The 13828-nt window shown below is 49.5% G+C and overlaps 1 protein-coding gene across 1 annotated transcript in view; it reads left to right on the top strand.

Moving 5' to 3' along the window:
- Positions 1 to 13568, top strand: part of CCDC180 (coiled-coil domain containing 180) — a 52880-nt gene extending 39312 nt beyond the window's left edge. The window contains exons 28-39 of the mRNA XM_045562512.1: positions 260 to 432; positions 706 to 749; positions 862 to 937; positions 2309 to 2419; positions 3927 to 3993; positions 4813 to 4957; positions 8205 to 8365; positions 8929 to 9066; positions 9580 to 9691; positions 11163 to 11268; positions 12156 to 12291; positions 13397 to 13568. Of these exons, the coding sequence (XP_045418468.1) occupies positions 260 to 432; positions 706 to 749; positions 862 to 937; positions 2309 to 2419; positions 3927 to 3993; positions 4813 to 4957; positions 8205 to 8365; positions 8929 to 9066; positions 9580 to 9691; positions 11163 to 11268; positions 12156 to 12291; positions 13397 to 13552 (1425 nt within the window). The 3' untranslated portion in view covers positions 13553 to 13568. The remainder of the gene's footprint in view (positions 1 to 259; positions 433 to 705; positions 750 to 861; positions 938 to 2308; positions 2420 to 3926; positions 3994 to 4812; positions 4958 to 8204; positions 8366 to 8928; positions 9067 to 9579; positions 9692 to 11162; positions 11269 to 12155; positions 12292 to 13396) is intronic.
- The last annotated feature ends 260 nt before the right edge of the window (positions 13569 to 13828 follow it).

The following is a 13828-nucleotide window of genomic DNA, read 5'->3' as shown; positions in this document are numbered from 1 at the left end:
TCCCCAGAACACAGGCAGAACCTCGTGGAGAGCAGGTACTCGGGAAACATTTTAAAGGCATGAATGAACAGACAAATGAATGAACAACCCTCTAAGGGAGACATGACCTCTACCACTTTAAAAAGAGAAGACAGAGGCTCGACGAGGTTGGCCAGCTTGCCTCCGGCCACACCATTTGGATGAGGAGGTGCTGGGGTCTGAACCCGGACTCACACGTGGGCTGGTCTCCACACACTCAGCCCTTCTCTCTGGACGGCAGGACACCATCTTGACTGACCTGGAGGAGGAAAGTGGCATTGTGGTATCTTCAGAAGTCATTGAAGAGGAGTCCAAGGAGGGGCAGGTCACCCCTGAGTCCTTTGCCCTGCCAAGCCGCATGGGGAAGCCCATGATTGAAGACCCAGCTGTGGAGGTGGTCAAGAAGATCCTGCAGTGAGTGGCCCTGGGGTGCACATTGGGGCCCTGCCACCATGGCCCATGGCCTTGAACCTTCAGGGACTGGCTTGGGGAGCCCCACACACCGGGGTCCCCCTGTGACCTTGAGCAAGGGGCTTCCCACTCAGAGCCTCAGTTCCTCATCTGAAATGGGGCCCATGATAGGACTCCCAGGGACCAGCTGGGATGCTGCCCCCAGCCTGTCCTGAGCTTTCCTCATGGTCACTGTGGAAAAGCTCACATCCTTTCCTTTGGTTTTGTACTTTCCAGCACAAAATGGCCAGACCAGTCTGACAAAGATCGGTCCCAGACAGGTAGAGACACAGAGGCCTGTGGTCTAGGGTCAGCAGTGGGGAAGCCGGTGGTGCTGAGTGGCCTGTCCTCACCTCCTATCCTCACTCTCATCCTGGCTCTTGTCACCCAAAGGCCCGAAGCGTCGGAACTGGCCAGAAAGCTCTGGGAAGAAGGCCATGCCCATTGCCAGCACCACTTCTGCAGGAAGGTAGGGCACAGGGCTGCCCAGCACCCCTCCCCAACTCCAGCCTGTCCCCTCAAAGGCAGGGGACAACCTGTTGCTTTCCCAGATGCTGTCTCAGAATAGGCCAGCTCCGATGCTGGCTTTCGTCGGGTTTGAGCTCATCTCCCGAGCAGAGGGACATGGCTCACTTACAACCCCCACCTAAAGAGCATGTCTGAGAGTTTGATCCCAGTTTGGTGTCTCAGCCCTGCTACCTCCCACACTCGTGGTCGTGGTTAGAAAGAGGGACAGTTGGAGCCCTGGAGCAGATAGCTTTCCTGGGGTGATGTCATGGAGCCACAGGAGTCTTGGGCCTTGGTGCTCTGCCCACTAAGCTGCATCAGGGTGGTTAGACTGTGGGAAGAAGCAAAGTCAGCCGAGTGAGAGGGACAAAAGCTATAGCGGGGAGTTGGCCACCATCAGGGGCTCTCCGCAGAGCCTCCAGGGCAGGCAGAGGACTGTGAAGCGTCCCCTTCCTCTGCAGCTGTGCCCTGGTTGGAGCTGTCAGCCTGGGGCACTGGAGGCTGCAGAGCAACCTATGCAGTGGGCTGCAGGGGCATATTTGACCTTCTCTGGTTGGTCCCAAGTTGGAAATGAGTACAAAACTTAGGGAAGTGTTGCTTATTAATCAAGTTCTGGGGCTATTGTTACAGGAGATGTTGTTTAGCTTCCTGGATGGTCGCTGGAGATAACACTCTGGCTCCCTGCAGTTCTGACTTCTGGAAGGCTGGCTTCCTGGGCTGCTTGTCCTAGATAAGGGGGTTGGTCTCCTGCAAAGGTTGCTGCAGGTTGTGGGTCAGAGCTCTATTTTGTACATATGATCCAGCCATCAGCCATGTCTATATTCAGTCTCTAAGAGGCTATAACATGAAGTCCATGTCACTAGAGTTGCCACATAAAAGAGAAGGTGCCCAGCTAAACTGGACAACAGCTAATTTGTTAGTGTAAGTATGTCCCAATATAGCATGGGACATACTTATATTAAAAATTACTCTTTGCTTATATGAAATTCAAGTTTAAATGGGTGGACTGCATTGTTATTCGATGTATCTGGCAAACCTACCTGTGACTCCTTGGGTCTTTCTCTTTGGGTCCTCACCCCAGGGAAGCAAGGGTGCAAATTGCTGGGCCTGAGCACCTCTGCCCCTTGCCTTCTCTCAGCAGCCTTGATTTTGTTTTAGTGGCAAAGGTTTCACCCTAGGATAAGGTGGTCTTCACAGCCGTTGTGGAGTAGGAAATCATCGCGAAGGGCTCAGACCCAGAAATGGGAGTCCGGTTGCCCACGGGCGGGCCCAGTGCCTCCAGCAGCCCAGGCGGGGCTCCTGTAGGTTCAGACCTGCCTTCATCTGTCCCCAGCCTCCTGAGCACTGAGCCGCCTTTGTCCCACAGCTTCACAAGGCACACCAAGCCCAATAAAATGGACAGAAAGTACCAGGTGCTTGGGGAAAAGCCGCCGCCTCCTGCAGAGTAAGTGACAACGTCTTTGCCTTTAACTGCAGTTACCCTGTTGTTGCGGGGGGGGGGGGGGGGGGGCGCAAGTCTGACTCAGCTGAGGGGAAAAATAGAAAGCTAAGAAAGGGGATGGGGGGCCCGAGGTCATTTCATCTCAGCCCATTTCACCTACATTTGCTGAGAGTCTTTTTCACCAAAATTGCACATTTTCCAAGCTAAACATTTTTTGGTGGCAGGGCAGCAGACCCTTTGAGGTTTTGGGTTTTTAGTAATTTTTTCCAATTCCCCCCCACGCCACCCCCGGCAATTTCTCTTTTCCTTTATTGTAATTTCAGTGTTTAAAACCAGAGCTGGTTCACTTAGTACAGCTTCATTTCAAACGAACGTGTAAAGTCTCAAGTTCAGCAAAGGGAAAGCCCTTGGAGACAGTCAAGCTCCACAAAGGAGCCCCCACTCCCTCCAATCAGGAGCTCCCATACAGCACCCCCTTCTCAGCAGCCCTTTCACCTGGGGGGGGGGTCTCATCCCTGGGGATTGGGAACCGTGCAGAGAAGGGTGGCCATTACTTTAGGCAGCCCAGACGTCACCCACAAGCCAGTGGCTAGACATTCCCTTGTCCACACACCAAGATATTCCTACACCATTGACACCTCGACTCTATTTTTTGTAGTTCGATGCAGGAGGGTGTGCGGTCCTACCCAAAGTCCTGTTCATTTGATTACTATTTATAAGTAATCATTCTTTCTTTTTTCAACCAATCCCAAGGCACTGGCAGGTGTAGTTACTGCCCTGGGGCGAGGGATTCCACAGTGAACAAGAGCAGACACACACAGTCTGTGTCCTGTGCTCAAAGGTGAAGTCGGGCACGTTAAAATCTTAACGAGTTTATTTGAGCAGACAGTAATTCATGAATCAGGCAGTGCCAGACCCCAAGCAGTTCAGGCTCCACTGAGGGGTAGACGGGAAAACTCTTATTAGTTGTTCAAGGAAACAAGACAAAGAAAATATTTGCTTAGTTAAGTGGAAAAGTCCCTCGTTGGCTAGGTTTCATTTTCCTAGACTATAGCCATTCACTCTGAGTTGGGTTTGAGTTTGCTCACATAGAAACCCCAGGCAGTGGAGCTGTTTCAGCCCAATGTTTCAGCCCATTCACTATTTTAAACACCTAGTGAACTTCACAGTCTGCTGGGAGCGAGGGAGGTTAAAACCAGCCAGGCACACGGATAAATCCCTACTCCTGATTAGAGTGCTGTGGGGCTAAGGGCCACCCTGACAGCATCAGAACAAGAAGGTGAGAAATGGGTGCTGAGCCAAGATCTGAGGAAGAGCAGGAGCAAACACAACCAAGAAGAAAGTTAGCAGCTTTTATGGAGAGGAATCAGGGTGTGCAAAAGTCCTGGGGCAGTGATTTCAGGAGTAACAGGACAAAACAGAGCACTTGGAAAGTTCTGTTCATTTGGTTTTATTCACACTGGTATGTCTAGACAAGGACCCTCAGGGATCTGCCTGGTGTGTGTTACAGGGATTTTAAAGGGACCATCTTGACCTTCCTCTGGGAGAGCAACGAGCACCTGCTGACCGTCGCAGAGGTGAGGACCTCTGCCCACGGGGCCCAGCTGCCTCTGCCCTCTGCAGCCTGCTGGTCATGGCCACTAGGGGGACATAAGAAAGAGAAGACTCCATCCCCAATGACCTTGGCTCCCCAACTTCTATCATCTCCTGTGGTGTTTTTTTCTCCTAGAAACTAAACCTCATTCATTCAGCATTCATTCATTATTCATTGAATTGCTCACTGAGAATTTCTTGAATGCTGACTACATGTCACAAAGTGGGTTTGCCAAGAGGAACAAGCCCAGCCTGTCCCTGAGTTGCCCAGTGCCCAGCCAGAGGCCAGCAGACGTGGTGGGGCACAGGGAGAGGGGTGGGGCTGTGAAAGGGGGCACCTGGGGGGCCTCCCAGAGTCACTGCCCAGCCGCCTGTCCCCGCATCCCCTGCACAGTGGTGCTGGTGTGGTCTCCTATCCACTTTGCACGGGGCTGTCTGCCTCCTCCAGGGCAAGGTCTCTGGCTCATCTACCTCTGTAGTCCATGGCCCGTACCCAGCTTGGTGTTTCCTGGCACGTTCCCAGCCTGGTCACTGACTTGAGATTCCCTGGATTTGAGTCTCAAAGGACATATAGGATTTTGCCACTCACTCACTTGAGAAATAACGAGGGTTGGCCATGGCATATGGAGGGAGGTGACAAGGGCAGCCGGGGAGGTGACAAGGGTAGCCAGGGAGGAAGAGCATCCCCAGCATAGGGGACGGTATACACAAAGGCTAGGAGGTGTGGGCTGGTGGATCCCAGGGGCAAGGGCCAGAGTCCCACAGCAGGTCCTCGTCCACACACAGTCAATCCTCTCTGGCAGGATTTTTACCGCAAAGAGAGGCAGCGTCCAATAACCAGGCCTGACTGCATGTATGAAACCTTCGACCAGTGTGCCGAGAACATCTGCAAGAAGATCCTGGAGTACCAGAGCCAGGTGGAGGAGTACCACAACTCCTGCCTCGTGGGTGTGTGTGGGAAGCTGCAGCAGGGGTGGTGAGTGGGCTGGTGGAGCTCGGCCTTGGCCTTGGGGCCTGGATCCTACCTTCCTGATTCGGAAGTCACTGGGGAGACAGAGAAGCCTCCCTGTGAAAAGCTGACCTCTTCAGTTAGGTAAAAACAATGATCTGATTTAACTGGGGGAAAAAAATGCAAAAAGAAGTTCACATTTCTTGAGAAATATGGTAATTTGTACCTCTACAAATATTTTTTTCCTTCTACAGATATTTTCTACAGCTTTATTGAGATACTTGCATGCCCCACAATTTACCCATGTAGTGTACAATTCATTGGTTCTTGGTTTATTTGGAGTTGTGCCATCACCACCACCATCAGTTTTAGAAACCCCATCCTCCCTTCCTCTCCCCAGGGCTAAGCAATTGCTAATCTACATTCTGCCTCTATAGACTTCCTTATTCTGTGCTTTCATGTGAATGGAATCGTATAGTATGTGATCTTTTTTTTTTGTGACTGGTTTCTTTCATTTTGCATAATGTTCTCAAGGTTTATGCAAAAGTATTATTATGCCTGCATAAACCTTATTTCTTTTTATCACTGAATAATATTCCATTGTATGGATCTACCACATTTTGCTGTGGTGTGCTGTATTATTTCAGAGGCCACCTGGGGAGAAGTAGGAGAGATTAGGGGATAGTGGTACAGCACAACCAGGTTCATTGCCTGCTGCTCAAGAGGAAACCAGTACACTGAGACAGCAGGTGTTACAACAGAGAAAGGGTTTCATATTACAGGTGCCTGAAAAGAGATGGGATCATGTTCTCAAAGCCATCTCTCCAAGAATTTGGGAGAAAGGTTTTTAAAGACATTTGGTGGGCAAAGGGCAAGGCAGTTGGGTTTGCTGATTGGCTGAGTTCAGAGTAGAGCCACAGGAGTGAAGAAATTGTCTTTGTGCGCTGAGTCAGTCCTTGGGTGGGGGTTGCAAGTCCAGTTGAATCAGTTCCTTGGTATGGGCCACTGGTCTAGGTGGGTCGGCCAGTCTACTGGAATGCAGGGCCTGGAAGACATCTCAAAAACTAGCCCTAGGTTTCACAAGACTGATGGCATCTCTGGGCATAATGAAGAAAGCTAAGAACCTTTATGACCATCAGCTATGTGACTACTGAGTAGCAATTATAGGAAAACAAGCTAGGGAACAATGGCTGATTATATATGCATTTTACCTGTGCCTATAGCTTTGCAGAGTTCAGGCCCCCACCACAGTTCCCTCTTTGTGGTCCTTTATTAATTTTATAAGGGGTGGTTCCAATAGCAGACCTGGGGCCAGGACCCAACACTGCCATCTCCCAGCTGTATGACCTTGGCCACATGATCTCACCTCCTTAGCCTCAGTTTCCTTGTCTGTATACTGGAGATAATAACACTCACCATAGAAGCCTTTTTGAGGAATAAGTCCCTTGCACACACTTGGCATGTACAGGGAATAATCAATGGTAGCTCTCATTGCTATGGTTGTTGAATGATTGGAATGGAAACTACAGATAATGTTTTGTTTCTTTAGCTCAGAACTTCCCCAAGTGAGCTCTGTGGGATCCCATCCTACATGATCATCCTCAAAGGTTCCGTGGTCAAATGGGTTTGGAAAGTGCTGTAGATTGTGTCCCTCTAGTCGATTCACAATTCACATTAAGCAAGACTTCCAGTTTTTCTGTAGTTTGGCAGGCCAGTATCCTGACCAACTCTCCCAATGAAGACATGTAATATGCTGGAGAAAATATTTTTGTGATAAAATCTTTTAAATGTATTGATGAGATATCTGTAAAGTAAGAAACATGCAAAAGCCAAAAAATAAATGAAAATAGAAACTCTGAGTAATAACTTGAGTTTGAACAGGAACTCTGGTTATTGCCCTAGGGGTAATTTGCTGACTTCCAAGTAAACTCGAGACTCCATTTTCATGGCCTCCAGGGCACTGGGAACAGGAGACAAATCTACTGACCCCCCAAGGTGGGAAGTCTAAAAGGAGACAAACCACCTAAAGCTGGAACGCCACAGGGCTCCACCTGCAAAGTAAGGTGAATGAGACACAAACCAAGCTCCTCTCTCTCTCTCCCTCTAGCAACTAGAAGGAAACTGTCTTATGAAAAACCTTGGTACTGAGTGAAGGAAAAAGAAAAAGAAAAAACTCCAATGAGAATCCAGAACTATAAGTCAGCCTTTATGTGGTTTCTTTTGTTTTCTATATTTTTATTTGATACCTCATGTTGTTTCTAAACCTGAATTCACAGGTTATCTAAACATGAATTCAATTTTATTTTTGTGGAGCATCCAAAGGACCTCAGTCTGATACCTTAGTGTAAAATGATCTTGTGTTAGTGGTATCCAGAAGCTTACTTATTGGAGACACTACAAATCATCTCTAGAAAAACCCGCGCCTTCAACTCAGGCCTCAAGGGATTCCCACAAATAAAATGCCCAGAATAAGAGCTCACAGTAATAAACAAACAACAACAACAATAAAGCCCCAACAAGCACAAGGAAACAAAACACCTTGAGCAAGGTGCAACAGAATGAGACCAGTGACTTCAGATATTAAAAGTATCAGACACAGAATATAAAATAATACACTTATAGTTAAATAAAAGATGGAATTGGAAACATGAGTAGGGAGCAAGAGACTATTAAAATGAGCAAGTAGATGTAAAAGACAATTAAATAGAACTTCTATAAAAGAAAAATTAAGAGTTAAAATTTTAAAACCGTCAGTGACTTTACTACCAGGTTATACACAGCTGAAAGTGGAATTGGTGGACTGGAAGGCAGATCCATGAAAACATCCAGAATATAGCACAGAAAGTCAAAGAGATGAAAATGTGGGAGAGGGGAAGAGATGTGGATGAAAGAGTATGTCTAACATATGCTGTTTGAAGGCACAAAGAGAGAGGGAGGAGACTAGAGTCAAGGCAATAGTTGAAGAGATAATGGATGAAAACTTTCCAGAAATGCTGAAAGACTCAATGCATTTTAAATGAACTGAAAGTCTGCAGAATATAGAGGAGAAGCCCTTTGAACTTGTTTAAGCCGGTATTTCCTATACTGGTTTGGCTGCAGGTCTCCTTTTGATGGAATAGCTGTTACCACATTGGAGACCAAGGTTTTCTCTTCGGGAAACTGCTTTGGATCTTTGTTGGTGAGATCACCTCAGCAACTTGATTCTAACCTGTTCCCTTCCTTGTCTCCTGTCCTCAATTCCTGCAGAATTACGGGCCCAGATGAGGAGATTTGAGGAGCTGCTGCCCCAGGTGTGTTGGCAGGTGACAGAGAATTTCAAGGAGCACCACTGGAAAAAATTTTGCACCTCTGTGAAAGAGATCCGAGGACAGTTTGAAGAACAGCAGAAGAAGCTGGAGAAAAGAAAGGTGAGGGAATCCCAGCCCTTCTACTACAGGACCAGGGGTCCTGGGAGTTCAGAAATGGAGGCAGGTCGTGGGCAGAGCCAAGTCCAAGGGAAGGAGATAAGCCAGGCTTGGGATTATCAGATGGGGGCTGAGGGCCAGGCGGCATTGGTGAAATAAGAACTAAGCCAGTAAGTTCTTCACAGAAGGTGCTCAGTGAACTCCTTATTGGATTTAATGGGTGGTCTGCTGGGTTCGGTGGGGATGTAGTCTTTGAGATTGTCCACACTGGTCCTTGGAGCTGTGGGACAGGGATGCTGCTGATTTCATTGGACTAAAGGCCCAATTGTGCTGGGCAGATGCTCAGCCTGCCCTCTTCTGAGCCCTCCAAGTCAGCTCCAGCCAAGCCCCTGGCTTGCCCTCTCTGCCACTCCTCTGCCCACCATGGCCCCCACACATCCAGGTCAGAGGACACATCAGCCTGGCCATGATCATAATTGACAAAGGACATAGGCCAGTGATTTTTTTGGTCCTGACTTCAAGACTGGGTTGAAATCTCTGCTGAATTCTTGATTGTTTGATTGAAGGATGAAAATGCCCAGAAGCTCCATCCAAGTCTTGGACACCCCACACACTTCCAAGAATTGGAGTCTCTACGCTTAGCAGAAGAGAAAAGACAGGAAAAGCTGGACAACCTGATTAGGATAAACAGGGAGAAGCTGGAGGTCAGTGGTGCCACTGAGTCCCCAGCCCGGCGCCCTCCAGAAAGATGGCCCCAGTGGACAGCCACTGACAGCACTGTGTGCAGCCTTTGGTTGGCACCTTGGCCAAAGTAGGCATGAAAGTAGCTGGATTCTGTAGGTGAAAATGGTCATTATTGGATATTCTAACGTGTATCCTCTTTGATTTCTAAAATACTTAACTACAAAATTACTAATAATGACTTTTTTTTCACGATCCATGTTTAGTTGTATTTCCTCTTCTGTGAGTTGTCTGTGTGTGTTCCTTGGCCATTTCTGAATCATTTCTTATCTTCAAGCCAATTGCCTCTTGGAAGAGGCCTCCTGGCTGAGGACCAGATGCCGGTTAGCTCAGACACAACTGACGCACGGCTTTGGTCTGGGCTCACCGGCCGGCTCCCCACATCCTCCCAGTGGAGTCCACCTGGCCCCTCCGCCAGCCAGCCTTGGAGGGCAGTTTCTCTCCCTGCAGGACTGTGCTCACCATGTTTCTTCCAGGAATCAACCTGGAAGAACAGCCGGTGTTTCATAGCCAGCTTGGCTGCCTTCACCGAGAAGTTCCTGATGCAGTTGGATGAAGTGGTCACCATTGATGACGTCCAGGTTGCAAGTAAGCGGCACCACCAGCCTTGCGTCCTGGCCCCAGGGGGTTGGTGAGGGGTAGGTCAGGGAGGGGAGGGTTCTGCTTTCCTCAGCTCTACCAGAGTGAAAACAGGTTCTCTACTGAGGGGACTCATGAATTTGCATTTGTTTGTTTTCATTAAAAAGAATTTTGTGATTGAAAAAGGCAAATGCCAGATGGGTCAAAGATTATATGAAGATGAAACCCTAGAGGTAAACATTTTCATACTTTTGGTGTTAGGGACACCTTTTCTAAGTATGACATGAGAGCCAGGAGCCATGAAGGAAATGGCTGGCACTTCTGTGTAGCCAAAACAAAAACAGAAAATTTTCCAGAGACCACAAACTGGAAAGGTATTCTTCACAACCTATAGGTCACAAAAAGAATGAATATTGCTGTGGGACAAAAAACTCTCTGGTCGAATTTTTAAAGACACACACACACACACACACACACACACACCACACACGCGCGCGCGCGTGCTTCAGAAGAGAAGCAATGAATATGGCCAGTGGCTGAAGAGAAGCAATGAATATGGCCAGTGGCTGTAAAAGATGCTTGACCTCACTGATGATGAAAAACACAAATGTAAACATTATTCAGATATTCAGATATCATTTTCACCAATAGCCTGGCAAAGTTTTTAAGTTTGTGACAATAAGGCCTGGTGAGAATGTCAGGAAACAGAGACACCACAGGGACCCTTGGTGGGAGTATACATGGATACTCTCTCTTGGAGAACCATTTGTCAGTCCCGTCAACATTCTGAATGTGTATACCTTTGATCTATTTAATAGCATTCTAATTCTAGGAATTTATCTAGCAGAAAAATACTTGGACACTTTTTCAAAAATATATGTTCAGGCTGGGTGTAGTAGCTCACGCCTATAATCCTAGCACTTTGGGAGGCCAAGGCAGGAGGATTCCTTGAGGCCAAGAGTTCAAGATCAGCCTGAGCAAGAATGAGACCCCGTCTTTTACTAAAAATAGAAAAATTAGCTGGGCATGGTGAATCCCTTTCTCCCCAGTCAAGAAAGCACATCCAAGGTTGGACATTCGATGGACAACCTTGAATGTGTTTGTCCCAAGGGATGTTCTTAGTTCAGAACCCATATGAGCTAGCACAAGCCAAAGAAGAGTCTACAGAAGCATATTTGGGGACTCACAGAAGGTGCAGGAAGGTCAGAGCATCAGGCTCAGGGATTTGGAGCTGGGAATAGCGCCCAAACCACTCCTCAGATTTCCCAAGCAAAGACCCCTTGTCCCCGCCACCGCCCGCAGCTGCACAGCTGGCACATTCAGCTTCTCTGTGGAGGGGGTCTGCCTGCTACGGAGACTGCAAGTGGGGAGCGGGGGGGGTGTGAACCCCCATATCTCTGAATGGAGCATGGCAGGGGAAGTCCCAGGATCCTAGGCTGTCGGTGAGGCCGCAGTCGGTAACCTGTCTCTTGCCTGCCAGGGATGGAGCCCCCCAGGCAGAAAATGTCAATCCTCATACGGAGGAAACTCTCTGGGCTGTCCCTGGAGGAGGAGAGTGAGAAGCCCCTGATTGAACGTGGGAGCAGGTGAGAGCCAAGAGCCCAAAGGCTGCCATGAGTGGCTGTGTCTGTGGGGGGCAGGGCAGTGTAATGGTTAGGGGCTCGGGCTCTGAAGTCAGACAGACCTGGTAGCCTGGGAGAGGCATTGTGTTCTGGGCCTCAGTTCCTCATCCGTTCAATGGGCACGGCAGTCTACTTACATGCTATTATAGAGGGAAAGTTAAATGAGGTGATACATGGAGTGCCCCGGGCATATACCAAGAGCTCAACAGCTATTAGTTCATGTGATAAGGACCCGCCAAAGGGGCCCACAGTGAAAGGCAGGCCCATCTCAGTGGGAGACACAGTCTTGGGTCACTGCTGGCACTGTGACCCACTCCAGCTATCTGTTAGATATGAAGAGCGTCGTCACAGTGACTATCTCCTGTACCCCAAGAGTGTGACTCTGCAGGAAGCAGCCAAGCCGTGCTTTGCCCACTGTTCCCAGAAGTGGTCTTTACAGATAACAGGGAAAAATGGGCCAGGAATGGTGGCTACCGCCTGGCTGGCAGGGTGAGGAGGAAACTGAAGCCCAGGAAAAGGGAAACAACTTGAGGGGTGGCTCCCCCTTCCCCACACAGAACCCAAAACTACCTGCACACAGTGACTAAAACAGTGTGGAAATACAAAACAGAACTTTAAAAAGTGTAGCATTAAATGCTCAGTAGGGTTTTTCCTTTTCATTAAGGTGTTTAAAGCCAGGGGCCATTGGGCCCACAGCCAGGCCACCCCCACCAAAAAAAAAAAAATGTTTAAAGCCATGAGCCATGGTAATTGTTTTAAAGAAATGCTCAGCTTTTCCAACCGAGGTGGTAGGTGAACCATGAATGACGGAGACAAGCCCCTGGGACTTTCACATACATGTTTGTCTGTAGGAAGTGGCCAGGAATCAAACCCACCGAAGTCACCATTCAAAACAAGATTCTTCTCCGGAAAACAGCATCAATATTCACCACCAAAACAACCCTGGGCCACCTGGCGGCCATAGAAGCCCGAGATGCTGTGTACCTGGTGAGACAGGGAGGGGTGGGCTTGCCCCAGGGAGCACAGCTGCGTTTGGCTGCCTTGGGAAGGGGGGAGCTTCCCATCACTGGTCACCCTGACATTTGGCCCACGTGGCAGTTCTCAACTCTCAGGACATAAGGATGTGTTGTGGGTCATGTCCATCCCACTGCTGGCGTGGGTCAGAGGTGTTATCCTGGTGCTGTGGGAGCCCAGCCGAGGGACGCCCCACCCAGACAGGGCTGGAGAAAGACTTTCCAGAGGAACGGCAGTCAGAGCTGGGGAACATTATCGACAGGCACAGAAGCAATGGTGCAAAGGGTTCCCCACGGGGGACAGAGTAGCAGGAGCAGGGACGGTTCCTGAGTACTTGCTGGTAGCTTCTGTTCTTGACATGAGGCACCAAGCTGAGTCCTCCTAACAACACGACAAGGAGGTAGAACTATTATCCCCATTTCACTGATGAGGTCACTGAGGCCCCCTTTATGCCACCACAAGGTGGGAGAGCCAGGATTTGATCCCGTGGGGCTGGCCTTATGAGGAGACTGCACCCAGATACCATTCAGGGGACCTCTCAGCTCTGAAGATCCATGGACCTTTGGTCCTGGTGCCCAGAGAGAAATTTCATCCTTCCCAGAGGTCAGCTGGTCCCACTATTGGGAGAAGCCAAACCGCCCAGGGCTGGCCCTTGTCCAGCTGCCCCTCTAAGCCCCAGGCAGAGGGAGCAGCTCTGCCCACTGAGTGCAGTGAGGGCGAGAGCCCTGGAGGGCTCAGCCTGCCAAGGTACTGGGACCTCCGAGCCCCAGGCAGGCTGCAGTGCGGGACAGAGTTTAGAAAGGAGTGCAGAGTCCTGAGTCAGATGGACATAGGTCCTAGTCCCTGTTCAGCCTCTTTCTAGCTGGGTGACCCCAGGCAGTGCTCTGAGCCTCAGTTTCCCAATTGTAAAATGAGCTGTGGGGAAAATCACATGAGAAATGCCTTGTAGAACTCTCGCCAGTGCCTGGAATGGGTTAAAAGCCACCTGTCAGCAGGCTCCAGCGTTCCCCTAGTGCAGAGAGTCCAGAAATCCCTCCTCATGTGGCCCCGTCCTGCTGCCTTCCTCCCTGCCTTCCAGAAATACTTAGCATCATTTGAGGAGGAGCTGAAGAGGATCCAGAACGACAACATGTGTCAGGTAAAGGAAGCGCAGCGCTGGAAGGACAGCTGGAAGCAGTCCCTGCGCACCATCCAGGGCCTCTACGTGTCACGCCCGCCACCCCACCCCGAATAAATGCTCCTTTTATGTAGACTCCTTCTCTATCCATCTAGCTACGCACCATCCATCCCTCTCTTCCTCCTTCCGTCTGTGCCAGGCACCATAGCTTCATCAGTGGCCAGGACATGGCGTGGTCCCTGCCCATGTGGGGCTCACTTGCAATGAGGAAGACACACATGAAAGTGGGGGGGGGTCCACGTGCTTAGCAGGGATGGTGAGTACCAGGAATCAGTTACTTAAAATAGACACCAGAACTTCAAAGGAAATAAGTTCCAAATGGCATGCTTGGCA

Source organism: Lemur catta, chromosome 10, assembly GCF_020740605.2.
Source record: "Lemur catta isolate mLemCat1 chromosome 10, mLemCat1.pri, whole genome shotgun sequence".
In the NCBI taxonomy this organism is placed as follows: Eukaryota; Metazoa; Chordata; class Mammalia; order Primates; family Lemuridae; genus Lemur; species Lemur catta.
This window is presented reverse-complemented; position numbering and strand designations above follow the sequence as displayed.